The 17,379-nt window shown below is 47.4% G+C and overlaps 1 protein-coding gene across 1 annotated transcript in view; it reads left to right on the forward strand.

Annotated features, from left to right (window-relative positions):
• Window positions 1-4,638: 4,638 nt before the first annotated feature.
• LOC119965894 (genetic suppressor element 1-like) overlaps window positions 4,639-17,379 on the forward strand; it is a 212,530-nt gene continuing 199,789 nt past the window's right edge. The window contains 1 exon segment of the mRNA XM_038796865.1: window positions 4,639-4,946. Within this exon segment, the coding sequence (XP_038652793.1) occupies window positions 4,910-4,946 (37 nt within the window). The 5' untranslated portion in view covers window positions 4,639-4,909.

The following is a 17,379-nucleotide window of genomic DNA, read 5'->3' on the forward strand; positions in this document are numbered from 1 at the left end:
AAGAGTGGGGATTAATGGGTGTTTCTCTGGTTGGCAATCAGAAATCAGTGTTGGGCCCACAATTGTTCACAATTTACATCAATGATTTGGAGTTGGGGACCAAGTGCATGTGTCCAAGTTTGCAGACAACACTAAGATGAGTGGTAAAGCAAAAAGTGCAGAGGATGCTTGAAGTCTGCAGATAGTTTAAGTGAATGGGCTAGGGTCTGGCAGATGGAATACAATGTTGACAAATGTGAGGTTATCCATTTTGGTAGGAATAACAGCAAAAGGGATTATTATTTAAATGATAAAATATTAAAACATGCTGTTATGCAGAGGGACCTGGGTGTCCTAGTGCATGAGTTGCAAAAAGTTGGTTTACAGGTGCAACAGGTGATTAAGAAGGCAAATGGAGTTTTGTCCTTCATTGCTTGAGGGATGGAGTTTAAGATTAGGGAGGTTATGCTGTAACTGTATAACATGTTAGTGAGGCCACACCTGGAGTATTATGTTCAGTATTGGTCTCCTTACCTGAGAAAGTACGTTCTGGCGCTGGAGGGTGTGGAGAGGAGATTCATTAGGTTAATCCCAGAGCTGAAGGGGTTGGATTATGAGGAGAGGTTGAGTAGACTGGGACTGTACTCGTTGGAATTTAGAAGGATGAGGGGGGATCTTATAGAAACATATAAAATTATGAAGGGAATAGATAGGATAAATGCGGGGAGGTTGTTTCCACTGGCGGGTGAAAGCAGAACTAGGGGGCATAGCCTCAAAATAAAGGGAAGTAGTTTTAGGACTGAGCTTAGGAGGAACTTCTTCACCCAAAGGATTTGTGAATCTATGGAATACCCTGCCCAGTGAAGGAGTTGAGGCTCCTTCATTAAATGCTTTCAAGATAAAGATAGATAGTGTTTTGAAGAATAAAGAAATAAAGGGTTATGGTGTTCGGGCGGGAAAGTGGAGCTGAGTCCACAAAAGATCACGCATGATCTCATTGAATGGCGGAGCAGGCTCGAAGGGCCAGATGGCCTACTCCTGCTCCTTGCTCTTATGTTCTTATTTTGAAGGGCGCTCACAGCCGGTATTGTTAAAAGCCAGCTGCTGCGGCTGTTGCGTGTGAATTTGCGTAATTGGGAGCGCCGCTCCACCAACTCTCCCGACACCAAGATGATTGAATGGCACAGCAGATTCTAATTCTGGTCTCTAGTGCATCCTCAATTTTAATCACTCCACCATTGGTGGCCACATCTTCAGTCGCCTCAGACCTAAGCTCTAGAATATCCTCTCTAACCTTCCTCTGCCTCTCTAACACCCTTTCCTCCTTTGAGGCATGCTAAGAACATACCTCTTTTTTTTAGAAAATATTTTATTGAGGCATTTATAATTTTAAACATCAAATTTCAACAAAAAAAACACAATAATATAACCAACAAACTCCGTGGGTACAAACCCCAGCCAACATGACTTACACAAACAGTGCCACCTTCCCCATCCCCAACCACTATCCTATCCTGACTATCCATCTCTCGAGAACATACCTCTTTAACAAGCTTTTGGTCATCCCTTCTACTATCTGCTGATGTGGTTGGTGCCTTCCTTTGTTTGGTCTGGCAGCATATGTAGAGAGAAACAGGGTTCATATTTTGTGTCCAGTGTAACTCAAATAATATTGACTCAAAACGTTACCTCTGTTTCTCTCTCCACAGATGCTGCCAGACCTGCTGAGTTTTTCCAGCATTTTCTGTTTTTACTCAAAAGTTTTTGAAACATGTGATCTGCATTAATTCACATTTGAAATATTTGAGCTAATTGGCCGACTACTGAATTTAATTAGCAAAAAAGGGACGTTTCATGTGCTCAAAATTGTTATTTTTTAAAAGTCTGTTTTCACCTTTGGGGTATTTTTGGCGGATTAAATCAAAACAGATTTAGCAGCCTTGTGTTACTAGATCTAAAATACAGCGAGGCATGCGAAGGTCATTCACACGTAAAAAAAACTGCAGGAGAGAGCAAACGCTTAATAAAGTTTTTTTTAAAAAACACAGGGACAAAAGCGACCTTCAGTGAAGCCTGTGGATGAAGTCATGCTCTGGGACAATCGTGGCGGGGGCGTCACGCATCAGTTGCCACTGTTTTTTCTTACTCGAAGACTTCTTCACTGTAGGATCCGAGGGTTATTAGAGACCTGGACATCTGCCCAGTGTTTCCTTCGCGGTTTCCTAGGAGTCTGCTGACTCTCCTGCTGTAAATCAAACAGTGCTTTGATTGTACAGGACTCGGTGTCTCCCGGGGCCTCCGAGGGATCACTTCATTACCTGCTCTCTCAGAGTTCTACTTTCACAGGGTCACTGAATCGGGACCTCCTGCAAGCTGGTGGCTTTCTGACCTTTTGAGTCGAGCCTCAAACTCTGGAGGCGAGAGAAAGTGAGGAGGGGGGGGGGGGGGGGGAGAGAGAGAAAGAGGTGTGTGTGTGTGTGTGTGGTGGGAGGCATTGTACATTCCTTTAAAAACTTGGATCCTGACGGAGTTTTCCTGAATTACCCTGATTGGGGGGGGGGGGGGGGGGGGGGGGTTATTGGACAGAGGAGTTACAGAGCCAAGCAGAAAGTGAGGTCTGTGGGGAAGTGTTTGAAGCAGTGAAGGGGCTGAGTGGGTACTGATGCGGGAGGAGCCGCAGGCGGATGGCAGTGGTACCACTGTGTGTGTACGTACCTCCCCTGGCCCCGCACCGCAGAGGGTAAGGGCCAAACTGGCTGCTCCAGCACACTTGTCACTCTGCCAGCAACACACAGATTGTTGGAGGGGAGGGGGGCACAGCCGCGTCGCGGTGAAACTCGAGCAGGATACTTATACACGGCCGGGGGGGGGGGGGGGGGGGGGGGGGAGACGTCTCTGACTTGGACTAACCCGGGTAAGGGAGGGGGGCACAAGGAGAGGCCAGTTCTTAGCTGGCCAACACCCAGCAGCAGCTCCCGTGCCACTTAAAAGTTTGACCCGAGAGGGGAAACCTTGTGGAGAAAGAGGTGGGCTCCTCATGCATTGGTTTCCCCTCCTGCTTCTTGGCCGGCAGGGGGGCTCCTCTTTAGTAGTTTGACGTCTCCCAGAGTTTGAAAGTAGAGACCTACCTCCTCCTCAGTATTGACCGGGGTCCCCTCACTCAAACATTAAACCCAGTGACCCTGCTCCTCCCTAATGTGTGTGCACGCTGCCGCTTGACTTTCTCACACCATTGGGCTGCTTCTTGTTTGTGTTTGTCCTGTGTTTGTGGTGTTGTCTGTGTGTGTGGGGAGGGGTAGTCTGTGTGTGTGGGGAGGGGGGTAGAGTGTGTGTGTGTGGGGGTGGGGTGGGGTTGTGTGTGTGTGGGGGGTGTGGTGTGTGTGGGGGGGGGGGGGGGTGGTGTGTGTGGGGGGGGGGGGTGGGGTGGTGTGTGTGTGGGGAGGTTGTGGTGTGTGTGTGTGGGTGGTGTGTGTGTGTGGGGGTGGTGGTGTGTGTGTGGGGGTGGTGGGTGTAGGGGTGGTGGTGTGTCTGTGTGTGGGGGTTGTCTGTGTGTGTGGGGGGGGTGTTGTGTGTGTGTGGGAGGGTGTTGTGTGTGTGTGGGAGGGTGCTGTGTGTGTGTGGGAGGGTGTTGTCTGTGTGTGGGAGGGTGTTGTGTGTGTGTGGGAGGGTGTTGTGTGTGTGGGAGCGTGTTGTCTGTGTGTGTGGGGGAGGGTGTTGTGTGTGTGTGGGAGGGTGTTGTCTGTGTGTGTGTGGGAGGGTGTTGTCTGTGTGTGGGAGGGTGTTGTCTGTGTGTGTGGAGGGTGTGCTGTGTGTGGTGTTCTGTGTGCAGTGTTTTGTATGCGTGGGGGGTGCTGTGTGTGGTGTTGTCTCTGTGTGTGGGGGGGGTTGTGGGGAGTGCTGCATATGGTGTTGTCTCTGTGTGTGGGGGTGGTGTGTGTGTGTGTGGGGTTGCTGTGTGTATGTGTGTGTGTGTGGGGGGTGCTGTGTCGGTGGGGTGCTCTGTGTGTGTGGGTGGGGTGCTGTGTGAGTGCGCTGATTTTGGTGTGGGGCGGGGGTGCTGTGTGTGTGTGCGGGGGGGGGGGGGTGCTGTGTGTGTATGTGGTGAGGGGGTGCTGTGTGTGTGTGTTTGGGGGGTGCTGTGTGTGTGCATGGGTGCTGTGGGGGTGTCTGCGTGTGTGTGGGGTGGGTGCTATGTGTGTGTGGGGGGTGGTGTGTGTGTTTGGGGGGTGCTGTGCGTGTGGATGGGTGCTGTGTGGGTGGGGGTGTCTGTGTGGGGTGGGTGCTGTGTGTGTCTGGGGGGTTGCTGTGTGTGTGTGTGGGGGGGGGTTGCTGTGTGTGTGTGGGGGGGTGCTGCTGTGTGTGTGGGGGGGGGGGGTGCTGCTGTGTGTGTGTGGGGGTGCTGCTGCTGTGTGTGTGCGTGTGTGTGTGGGGGGGGGGGCTGTGTGTGTGTGGGGGTGCTGCTGCTGTGTGTGTGTGTGGGGGGGGTGCTGCTGCTGTGTGTGTGCGTGTGGGGGGGGGCTGTGTGTGTGTGGGGTGGTGCTGCTGTGTGTGTGTGTGGGGGGGTGCTGCTGTGTGTGTGTGGGGGGGGGGGGGGTGCTGCTGCTGTGTGTGTGCGTGGGGGGGGGGGGGGGGGGCTGTGTATGTGCGTGTGTAGGGGACCTCCAGCTGACTTGAGAGGGCGGTAGCAGCCATTCCCCTCATTGGCTCTGCACCTTTGCGAGCGGAATGTGTGTGTGAGCCAGCAGCCGCTCTTTCGCTCAGGAACCCCCCTCCTCCCCTCACCGCTGCTTTGTTCGTAAAATTACCAAGTTTCCCTCCCTCCCCCATCCCACCCTCTGCAATTTATTTATTTTTGTTTAAAAAAAGGATCTCCCTTCGGGGGTTATTTTTCCCCCCTTTCACCATGACAGGGATGTGCTGAGAGAGGAACATGTTCGGGTTAAAACCTTCGATGTACTTCTTCCCAGGTAACGCGAATTTCACTTTCTTCACCGCGGGCTCGCTGATTTGAGCGGAGCCTTTTCCTCGTTGTTATAATAATAAAAATAATCGGGTTAGCCGCCGATCGCGCGCGTGTATCGACCCGTGTTGAATGGGACCGCGTCCGAACAAGTCTTTTTGCAATGGATGTGGCAGTAATGTTAAAACTCGACGTTTCCTTGGCTCGGGGTTTTGTTTTTTAAGGGCGGCAGACTGCGGTGCACAATAGAGGACAACACTTGAGGAGGAAGGAGAGGGGTTTTGGCGGGCGGGCGGGAGTCAGACCTATCCCAAGTGGTTAGAAAGGTGACTGGTTGTCCGTGTGCCAGGTCACTTTACCCCCGCGCTGCTCTTCAGCAACTTGGGCGCTTCTCTTCAAAGGTTCCTCGTCCGCGTCCCTTTCCTCTACTGCCTGGTCAAACTGTTGTGTGTTTATGACCAGTGTCAAAATGGTCACAGCTGTGCATGGCTGAGGCGCTTAAAGGCGCGACTGACTGTCTGTAACACCGCCTCACATGGGTAATTCCAAATCTGCTGAGGGTAAGGTTACCCCCCCCCCCCCCCCCGGGGCCACCATCACCATTGATAATATTGTGGGAAAACCGGCGATAAAGGGCAGATATTTCCGCAGACAATTTGCATTGGAGCATTCATTTCCAATGTCAAACCCTTTCCCTTTTTATTAGTGCCCCCCCCCCCCCCCCCCCCCCCCGCATCCGAGGGATTGTCAAAAGCGGATGTGTGCATTACTTTAAACTGCGCGGAGCGCGTACATGTGTAGCCCAGCAAAGTGGGAGCATTCCCACCGGAGATCCGAACCTGCCCCTGTCTGGGCTACGTTTGGATGGGTTGTTCTTGTGGTCAGGATGTGTCTCAGTCGTGGCGCAGACGTTGTGCAAATCCCCTCTGGCGGGGGTTCGGGTGTGTTGAAAGCGACGCGCATTTTTGTCCGATTCTTCCTTGCCTGCTGAAGTTGGCTGCTGGCAATGAAATGAGCTGAGAAGCCGGCAGCCCTCACCTGGACTGGCGATTTGAACTGGCGATTTGAAGAGGACCCCGACCAGCGACTATTGAGTTCCCCCTTCTAATTTAAACCGTTCATCGATTCTTCAGATGGTCTGTCTTGACTTCGCTGGAACAAGTCAATCTGCTCAAGTGTGAAGGAGGAGATAATGTATTCACCAATCTGTTCCCACCTTTTAAAGTACACCAGAACTGTCCTTGCACACACACTTAGCTGCATGAAATTGCCCTTATTTTGTGCAATCTGGTTAATATAGGTAGAGCACTGTGGTGTATGGTTACCACAGCAACAGTATTTAAAACTGCAGTTTAGGAGGGCTTGTATTGTGTGATGGGTCAGAGCATGAACTACTTTCCTGTTGTGCCTAATTAAGAGGTAGAAACCCTTTACTTTTCTCCCATTTTTCTTCTAATGGCTTTTGAGCCTGTACATTAGTCATGTGTCAGAGTGGTTGAGCAGAAGGTGCAGCTCCATTAGTAAAGGGCCTCGGAATACAAATCTTGGAAAGTGTGCCACATTTAAGGTAAAGTCCTGATGTTAAGGGAAAGGGGTAGGCTTTATCTATCCTAATTAAAGTAATACATGAGGCAGGCTGACAAGATGACAGCAAATGCTGTGGAATTACTGTTCGGGGATGGGTGGGGGGGGGGGGGTGACCTTTCTGCTTTAGTAACTTAATTAAGAACACACACAAAAGTACACATGCACTTACCATACTCTTGGTAGACTTCATTTAGTATGAGGTTGAAAATATATTAACCTCTTGAACCTGATGGCAACATACTTGCTGCACAGCTTAACACAATTCTATTGTATAATTTCCAAATGTTTTACGCATGGCACATTTGACCCATTGTCTCTCTCTCTCTCTCTCTCTCTCGTCTTCTCCCCCACATGATTCATTGTAATGTGTAGCCTCTGGTAGAAAGGCAGTATGATCTCAGACAGGGGCATCTACCCGGACGCTCTTCTTCATGCTGCATGGTTGGTTGACAGCAGGTGCTCTTGTAAGGGTGTATGTCAACTGTGCGAGTTCCACCCTGGAGCACAGCCCTTCATCTCATGGTCCAGTAACCCTGTGGCAAGCTAATGACTCTCATGCAGCAGTTGCAGACTAGCTTGAACTTCAAGCAGCCTCAGGACCTTGGGTATGGGAGACAGACATTTTACTGACTGTACTGCCAGCCAACCTTTGTCAAATACACTGGATTGTTTTGCTCCTTAAAGGTACTAAGTTGGAAACTTTGAGCAAACAGTATTTCCGAGGGACTGGAACAAGGTTGCACCTGTGCTGAAGTGTATGTACTTTCGGCATAAGGTAATCCTTACCCTATTATCACATTAAGGAGAAAAAGTTCCCCCGGTGACTCAGTTAGCCCAATACTCAGTGTGAAGCTGAGCCATGAGCACAAGGATGTTTGTCAGCTTTGACAAAGAGTCATCGGACTCGAAACATTAGCTCTTTTCTCTCCCTACAGATGCTGCCAGACTTGCTGAGATTTTCCAGCATTTTCCCTTTTGTTTCAGATTCCAGCATCCGCAGTAATTTGCTTTTATTTTTGCACAAGGATGTTTGTTGTATAACAGGTGTGGGAAGCTGCAATGCAAATTTTGGATGACAGGTGAGGACAGCTGAGGTACACATGAAGAATAGCCATTTTTCCCAAACTGGTGGCGGACGGTCAATGCTCATGAGCTAATATCCCAGAGTAAGCGAGTGTAAGCAGAGCAGAGAAGAGCATTGATGTAAAGGAGAAAACTATCTCTGAGGATCGGAGAGGAATGACCATCACTTATAGCTAAAACTGCTGTTGAAATAGCACGGAAAATGCTTACAATATTGTCGGGAAATTACATTTCAAACATATTATCATCAATAATATTTATGCAGCATATAACCTTCAACGTGGAAAAATGTCCTCAGTTGCTTCAAAGGAACCTTGTCAAATAAGTATAACACTAAGCCCGTAATGAGGTATTAGGGCTGATGACCAGAAATTTGGTGAAACAGATAAGTTTAAATGATTGTACTGAAGGAGGAAAGAGAGGTTCAGGGAGGCAATTGCATGGCTTTGAGTATTGGCAGCTGAAGTAAGGCCCCTCAGTAGTAAAACAATTAAAATCAGGGATGCTAAAGAGACAAAAATTGGATGCGCACAGGTATCAGAGAGGACTGTAGAGCTGGAGGAGGTGATCCAGTGTGTAAAGGATAACTTGGCAAACATTTTTATGACCTGCAAATTTGCGGTGCAACTGATATATTTAACATTTTGTCACTGCCTTCTAACAATAAAAGTCACAAGTGTAAGTTTTACTGGATCATGAATGGTAATGATGATGCCAATATGATTTACAGTAAATATAAATTAATTTTGGCAGTGGAATATGGGGGTTAAATTAAAGCACTTATAAGGCCTTTTGGGATTTGAAGCTTTAGTGTCTCACAATAACCCTGTAATTTATGTTTCTTGATCTGTGAGGCTACCTGACTGCATGGTCCATTATGTGCTTATTCAAGTTTGCACAGTGGAGGTCATTTTCAGGAATGTAGGAGCTTCTGTGTTCACACCACCAACCTCTGCCCTTTGCCCTAAAGTCTGGTTCGATGATTTGCAAGAACCACAGGCAGTGCAAAAATAAATAATGCACTCCTAACAATCCCTGTTTAAGAAAAAAAGGTGAATATCTCTTCAATGAATATAATGAGCATTAAGTAGTTTGAACAGCTATGCATCTTCAGGTTCTACATATTTACTGCGGAAATGGTACTGCGGCTTTGTCTGACATTTATTTTACAAAAATGTTTCTTTACTATTTCCAGAACTATAGCAGAACCAGAGTATTTCCAGTTCATTATTTCTCCATTCTTTTCTCCATAGGAACCAGATTTGACCTTATTGCATATCACTTCACATATTTTATTTATTGTTACTCTACTGCTTCCAGTGTATTTCCACCATTTACTTACATGTTACACATTAAATTTGGACCCCCCCCCCCCCCCTTGCCCAATTCATTTTCTTTCCATTGTGCATTCATCATATGCCTGCTTGTCTCTGCATCAGGACTGTTCGACTCAATTCATTTTCTCCTCATCTCTTGTCCATTGGGAATCTAGTTTCTCCACTACCTGATTTCCCCATCTGCTTTGTGAATTAGAACTGTTGGCTTGAAAGCAGCGTGAAGAATGATTGAAGCCACCGTGGCTGAAAGGGGTATGAGTGACATTGTGATGAATTAAGAAGTTCTGTTTAAGGAATGCCAAGCTTGGACTTTTGAAGTTTGTAGGTAGACCGGTGATAAGAAATGGTGCATGTTTAAGGCCCCGGCATAAATAAGCTGGAGTGGGAGTTGGTGTTAAGAGTCTTGAATTTGAACAAGGATAGATGAAAATGGTTACTCACATGGGATGACATATTTGGAACTTTAGAAGATTAACAGAAGACATTTCAGAATTGTATTGACTATGGTGGTATTTGTAATAAAGAGGGATAAGAAAGGTTCACAGAGAGAGGGATATTCACATTCATAGATATCATAGAATTTACAGTGCAGAAGGAGGCCATTCGGCCCATCGAGTCTGCACCGGCTCTTGGAAAGAGCACCCTACCCAAGGTCAACACCACCTTATCCCCATAACCCAGTAACCCCACCCAACACGAAGGGCGATTTTGGACACTAAGGGCAATTTGTCATGGCCAGTCCACCTAACCTGCACATCTTTGGACATTGAATCCCTACAGTGCAGAAAGAGACCGTTCGGTCCACCAAATCTGCACCAATCCTCCGAAAGAGCACCCTACCCACTCCCCATCCCCACACCCCATCCCAAACTTTGGACACCAAGGAGTAATTTAGACTGCCCAATGCACATTTTTCAACTGTGGGAGGAAACCGGATCACCCGGAGGAAACTCATGCAGACACTGGGAGAAGGTGCAAATTTCACATAGACAGTCACCTTGTGAACAAGAGAGAGGTAGAAAGAATCAGCAATCCAACAAGATGTTTTTTTTGTGTGAATGTTTTTCCTAGGAGTACAGAACATCCCAGCTATGACCACAATAGCCAAATCCTGAGGCATCTTGGACATGAACAGAGTTGAGGGAAAAATAAGGGTTTTGAATGAAACAGGAGATCTGGCTGTTCCTAATTTTCCACCTGCCAACCCACTTTTCTTTTTGCACCGAGGCTGTACTATTCCTAGTTATTTCCCATTACCTCTCCTTGCACCTGAGGGTATATCACGCCTATTCATTATTTTCCACATGTAGTTGTGCATTCAACCTTTGAAACTATTTACACTTTGTGTTGGAAACTGTAGGAACATAAAAAAGTATAAGATGAGAAAGGATTGTATAATATTTCCACACCCCAATATCTTCTTTGATATTCCCAACATTACTTGTGTCACTGCCTCCCAGGATTTTCAATTTCACACCCTCATCTTTGTGAAGTATGCAATCTAGCCCGTCTGCCTCTCTTCCCCTTTCTAAGCTTCAGATATGTCCCCTGATTGTAGAGCTGGTGACAACGTCAACATATTGTCAAGGTTCAATTAGACTGTTCCCTTAAGTATCTTGAACATTAAAATATCATCAAGCAAATAAACCATTGTGTCTTGTGTTTATATTGCCATCGATTCAACATAAAAAAGAGGCAATTCTAATCAATGAACAAGTTATGCAGTAAGATCTTCAACAGTCTGTCTAACCTCAGAGTCAGTATCAGATTGTAATGCTTTACGGTCCAAAGTAAAGAAAGTTTAGCACTTTAAAGCAGTAATATTTTGATACAATTTGAAGATAAATTATTTTCAGTGCTTTTGAGCTGAGTCGTTCATGGAAAAAGCATTCGTTTTTATTTTTCTTGTCAGTGGAAATAAGAGGAGCACTGTTGCGGGAAAAATATGGTTGTAGCCCCTCACTCTCTAATCGTTACTCAATTGGACTATAGTTTGTATGCTATAAATAAATACCTGAATATGTCTTCTGTGCAAAATGGCGTATTTATTTTTCTTAGCGAGAGGCATGAATTCTGTAAAATACTGAAAAAGGGAGCCTTGGCATAGTTGCAGAGCATTGATTTAAATCACAACATCCATATATACATTGATATATGGGTCATTGCTCCTCTTAGGAACTTGCTGTTTATCTCATTCAATGTATAGACATGCCATTTGGCATCATTCCCACAACAGTTCGTAGACCTGGGAAGGCACCAGATGGCAGCTGTGCAGAGCGGATGTGGGCTATAACAAGTGACATCATGGCGATGCGTTCTAGTTAATGAGTTAAAATAAATCTCCTCATTAGAGCAATTCTTCCCTTCCCCCGCTTCCCATTGGCCTGCATTCATTTTTTGAATCAAAGATAAAAGGCAAAATCCACACAGGAATTTTCAATTAAAGACAAGTTTCCAGTTGAAAATTCTTCCTTCCCACTGGTGAATGATGTTATAGTATTGTGTTGTAATGATATGTGAAGTGCTTGATTATTGGACCATCTGTTAACTCCTCCATCATGATTATCATATGAAGACGAAAACTGCTTGATTAGCAACATTGGGAATCTACAAGATCGGACTTCCAGGAAAATAAACGAATACTGATATTTCCCAACTCCATGGTTATCAGTATGCAATTTTTCACCAGATCATAAACTCCTAGGGGGCGCTTATAAGGGCCTACACATGGCAGAAATAGAGCAGTAAAGCCCTGAAAAATTATAGCACAGTACTGACTGCTCTATTCCCATTCCAGATCCGCCCCACTGTCCTCACCAACTCATTCCAAGGATCCACTTATTCCATGCGGGAGTCTTTCTGTGATCTGTTATACATAAGATCAGGGTGAACTTTGAGGTGCCAATGATGGAGTATGAATACTCCTTCCAGCCGTGCTAAGATGTTGTTCCCCAGCTGCTGGCCTGTTTACACAGCAGATCCCCCACGTTCTTAATTGACATCACGCACCTTAACTCACTACTTCTGACTTGGGCAGGGGAGGGGAGGCGAGTTGGGTTCTGCTGGGTTTCACAGAATTTCATAGAATTTACAGTGCAGAAGGAGGCCATTCGGCCCATCGAGTCTGCACCGGCTCCTGGAAAGAGCACCCTACCCAAGGTCAACACCTCCACCCTATCCCCATAACCCAGTAACCCCACCCAACACTAAGGGCAATTTTGGACACTAAGGGCAATTTATCATGGCCAATCCACCTAACCTGCACATCTTTGGACTGTGGGAGGAAACCGGAGTACCTGGTGGAAACCCACGCACACACGGGGAGGATGTGCAGACTCCGCACAGACAGTGACCCAAGCCCAAATCGAACCTGGGATCCTGGAGCTGTGAAGCAATTGTGCTATCCACAATGCTACCGTGCTGCCCTCGTTTCTGACCCTTCCAACTGCTGAGGTGCCTGTGGACATTCAAAACCCAACCATTTGTAAGGAAATTCTCAAAATGTCCTGAGATTATCACCAAAGTAATTGGATGGGGTTGCTCAGCCACAAACAATGGATGGTGCCCATCCATTGTCCTCACAAATTGATAATCACCTCCCTTCCCCAAAGTCCCCCATTACAGGATCAAAATCACTCTTAAATTTCTGCAACATATTACGCTACCATCATTCTATGCACGAACAGCAATGCCGAGCTGGGGACCAAATTTGCCTTTCACAGCTCAATCCTATGGCCACCTTGTCCTGTATTCCTCTTGATGCAGTGCCCTGGATTTACCCTTTCTGTAACACGTCTGGTGGGAATTTCCTGGAACGTTTTTTCAATCTGCACTTTGTTAGCTTCAGTGGAAACCTGATGCATACACGTGTAAATGGGGCCTCTGCTGAACTTTCACCAAAGTTACAGTGATGGAACAGGAGACGGCCTGGAGATTCTTGACATTACTAGAGATAGCTAAGAACAAAATCAATCAAAGTGAAAATTAGATCGTTCCTGTCATGGGCTTTGGTCCATGATGTCTGTTCTATGCCCAGGCTGCAAGTTAACGGTTTGTCCTGTAGTTTACGCATCTCTTTTTAAGATCATTTCTCAGTTGCCTTTTTTCAAAATTAAATATCTAATTTCTGCAGTCTGTTCTTACAATTCAATCTCGGACCCACAAAAACATTTCAAGCTAGCTGGTACTAATACAAATGCAAAACATTGTGGATGTTGGAGATCTGAAATAAAAACAGTAAGTGCTGGAAAACTCATCAGGCCTGGCAGAATCAGTGGAGAGAGAAATAGAGTTAAGTTTTCGATCCAATATGACTCTTCTTCAGAACTGAATAGAGGGAGGAGTGTGATGGGTCTTGTGCCGTTGAAAAAGGGGAGAGGGCCAGGTGGAGCAAAAGAGAAAGTCAGCAATAGGTTGAGGATGGGGGTGATTTAATGACAAAGATGTCATGGGACACAGCGTAAAAGAAGTGGTAATGATATTATGCAAGATACAAAGCATTTGTCCAGAGTAGGTGTTAATAGCTGAATAATGGTCAGTGCTGTCTGAAAGCAAAATAGAAGAATTTGTTACTAGCTGAATAAAACTCAACACTGGCTTAAAGCAAAAACAGGAGAACAAGATGCAAACTGGCACCTGAGGGGAAAACAAAATGGAGGAAAGAGTTCATGGTCTGAGGTTTGAACGCGGCGTTGAGTCCAGACAGCTTTAAAGCACCTAATTGAAAGAAGAGGTTTCATTGCTCCAGCTTGCATTGCGCTTTGCTGCTTCATTGTAGTAGGCCGAGGGCAGAAATGTGAGCAAGAGTGCAAGATGGTGAATTGAAATGGTAAGAGATTGCAAGGTCACGGTCATGTTTGTGGACTGAGAAAAGGTGTTCCGCAAAGCTTTCACCCAGTCTGGGGCAACATCCTGGAACTCCCTCCCTAACAGCACAGTAGGTGTATCTACACATCAAGGACCACAGCGGTTCAAGAAGGCAACTCACCACCACCTTCTGAAGGGCAACTAGGGAGGGCAACAAATGCTGGTCTAACCAGCGAAGCCCACATTCCATAAATGGATTTTAAAAGTCTGTGTTTAGTCAACCTCATGACCCAGTGGCACAGTAGTTAGCACTGCTGCCTCACAGCGCCAAGGACCTGGGTTTGATTCTAACTTTGGGTGATGTCTGTGGAGTTTGCACATTCCTCCCACAGTCCAAAGATGCAAGTAATGTGGATTGCCCGTGTTAAATTGCCCCCAAGTAGGATTGTGGGGATAGGACAGGGGAGTGGGTCTGTGTAGGGTGCTCTTTCAGAGGGTTGGTGCAAACCTGATAAGCCAAATAGCCTCCTTCTGTACTGTAGGGTTTTGATGTAGAGGAGACATGCCAGTTTTATAGGTTAACAGAAGGTGCATGCATCAACTATGTTATTTTTTTTTCCTTTTGTTTTGTAAATTGAGTACCCAATTATTTATTTATTTATTTCTAATTAAGGGGCAATTTAGCGTGGCCAATCCATCTAACCTGCACATCTTTGGTTGTGGGGGTGAAACCCACGCAGACATGGGGAGAATGTGCAAACTCCACATGGACAGTGACCCAGGGCCGTGATTTGAACATGGGTCCTCAGCGCCGCAGTCCCAGTGCTATCCACTGCACCACATGCCGCCCCATCAACTATGTTATTGTTCTAATGTGCAGTACCTTAATTTTATCTACACTAAATTTCTGTCAATCCCTGCTCATTTACTTATTTTATCCAAGTTCTTTGGTCATAATGATTTTCTCATAAGCTTCAGCCACTCCAGTCCACTAACCCTTCTCCCAGTTTAGTGACATCAAAATTGACCTGATTGGATTAAATTTCTGAATCTAAGTTGTTGATGTAAGTTAGAAACAGCTAGTACAGGATCTTACACCATTCATGGAACACTCCACTCAACACTTCTTGTCATCTCAACTTCACTTCCCAACAAGCACACAAATTTATTGACCCAATTTCTTATTGATATCCAAATCTTCTGTGAATTCCCACTGCTTTTAGTTTATGGAGCAGAACCTCCGGGTGAGCATTGGTCATAGGTTAAGGGACGCCTTGTCCTCAGGTTCTCCAAAGTTCATGAGAATGTCACTTCCACAAAAGGGGGCAAGGATGTTAATAATATTTCCCTTCTGAAGTTTGTTGGCTGCTACTTAATGTACACTCTGTCCTCATCTGCATTTGATCATCAATTTTCAGTGAAAGATCAAGGCCTGGATATTTACTGGGGTGGGACAACCAAGCTGGGGGAGGGTCAGGAGTTCAGGAAACAGGTTTCCCAGAATGCTCCACAGCATGCTTGTTCTATGTTTAGCCCTACCTCGAAGCAGAATCAATTGACAGGCCTTGATCCCTGTCCAGCAGGGAGTGCTCCAGCAGAGACTGTACCCCAGGGGCAGGCACGTTTCATGCTCCTCGGGGCATAGTGTGGTTTAGAAAGTGAGGGGTGATCATGGACGCAGAGGTGAGAATGGTGAGAGACCGGGTTTTAGTGGGAGATATTGATTGCAGGGGTTTTGACCGATGATGCAAGGGGTCTTTCGATCGTCGGAGGAGTCTTGATGACTGGGTGGGCGGGAAGAAAGTTAGCTTAGGTGTGAATATCCCCTCTCCTGGCCCACAAGTGAGGCTGGAAAACCATTTAGCTCTTCCACACAGGAAACCTCGCTTCCTTTGATCTGTCGGGTTTCCTTAGGCTTTGGAAACCTGAAGCATGTAAGCGCATCAAAATAGTTAAATGAGCCAGCAACCTCCTAGAAGTGCCATCAATAACCCTCCACCCCCCACCCCCACCGCACTACCCCGAACTCCACCACCACCGTGGCAACTCTGTTAAAACCTGACCCAAACTCACCGGTTTTGGGGGTTAACTAAACTGATCTTCCTACGCATCTTCTCTACAGACGTAGCACTATATACGTATACTACACCCAATGTCTATGTTTATGGAATTTCATTATGTATCCTCAATATTTATATGTTCCATGGAGCTGCTGCCGGCCTTATTTCTACCGTTCTGCCAGGAAATCCAGGAATGGTTGCCACCTCCTGAAGAACCCCTGCACTGATCCCCTTAGGGCAAATTTCACCCTCTCCAATTTAATAAACCCCGCCATATCGTTGATCCAGGCCTCCACGCTTGGGGGTCTCGCATCCTTCCACTGAAGAAGAATCCTCCGCCGGGCTACTAGGGACGCAAAGGCCAGAATGCCGGCCTCTTTCGCCTCCTGCACTCCCGGCTCCTCTGCAACCCCAAATATTGTGAGCCCCCAGCCCGGTTTGACCCTGGATCCTACCACCCTCGACACCGTCCTTGCTACGCCCTTCCAAAATTCCCCCAGCACTGGGCATGCCCAGAACCTATGGGCATGGTTTGCTGGGCTCCCTGAGCACCTAATACACCTGTCCTCGCTCCCGAAGAACCGGCTCATCCTTGTCCTGGTCATGTGAACCCTATGCAGCACCTTACACTGTATGAGGCTAAGCCTCGCACAAGAAGAGGAGGAGTTCACCCTTCCTAGGGCATCCGCCCACCTCAATCTCCTCACCCAGCTCCTCCTCCCATTTACCCTTCAGCTCCTCCACCGAGGCCTCGTCTACCTCCTGCATCACTTGGTACGTTGCCGAGATCCTCTCCTCTCCAACCTACACCCCCGAGAGCACCCTGTCCTGGACCCCACGCGGCGGCAACAGAGGGAACTCTGCCACCTGCTGCCTGACAAACGCCCTTACCTGCATGTACCTAAAGGTGTTCCCCGGGGGGAGCCCGAACTTCCCTTCCAGCTCACCCAGGCTCGCAAACCTCTCGTTTACAAACAGGTCCCTCAACCGCCTAACACCTGCCATGTGCCAACTCAGGAACCTGCCATCAATTCTCCCCGGGACAAACCGGTGGGTCCCCCGTATCGGGGACCCCATCAAGGCCCCCACCTCCCCCTGTAGCGTCTCCATTGCCCCCAAATTTTGGGGGTAGCCGCCACCACCAGGCTCGTGATATACCTCATTGGAGGGAGCGGCAGCAACAAAAAATAAAATCCACCTACCCTGCATATCCTTCGATTACTAGCGCTTCCAGGCTCGTGCCCACACAGGACGCCATCTCCATCCTCTTCCATGCTGCCCCTTCCCCGTCCATTACCCACTTACGCACCATCGCTGCGTTGGCAGCCCAATAATACCCACAGAGGTTGGGCAGCGCCAGCCCCCCCCTATCCCTGCCCCGCTCCAAGAACACCCTTCTCACCCTCGGGGTCCCGTGCGCCCACACAAACCCCGTAATGCTCCTGTTAACCCGCCTGAAAAAGGCCTTCGGGATAAGGATGGGGAGGCACTGGAACAGGAACAAAAATCTCGGGAGCATCGTCATCTTGATTGATTGCACCCTACCCGCCAGAGACAGCGGCAACAT

Source organism: Scyliorhinus canicula, chromosome 5 (genome assembly GCF_902713615.1).
Source record: "Scyliorhinus canicula chromosome 5, sScyCan1.1, whole genome shotgun sequence".
In the NCBI taxonomy this organism is placed as follows: Eukaryota; Metazoa; Chordata; class Chondrichthyes; order Carcharhiniformes; family Scyliorhinidae; genus Scyliorhinus; species Scyliorhinus canicula.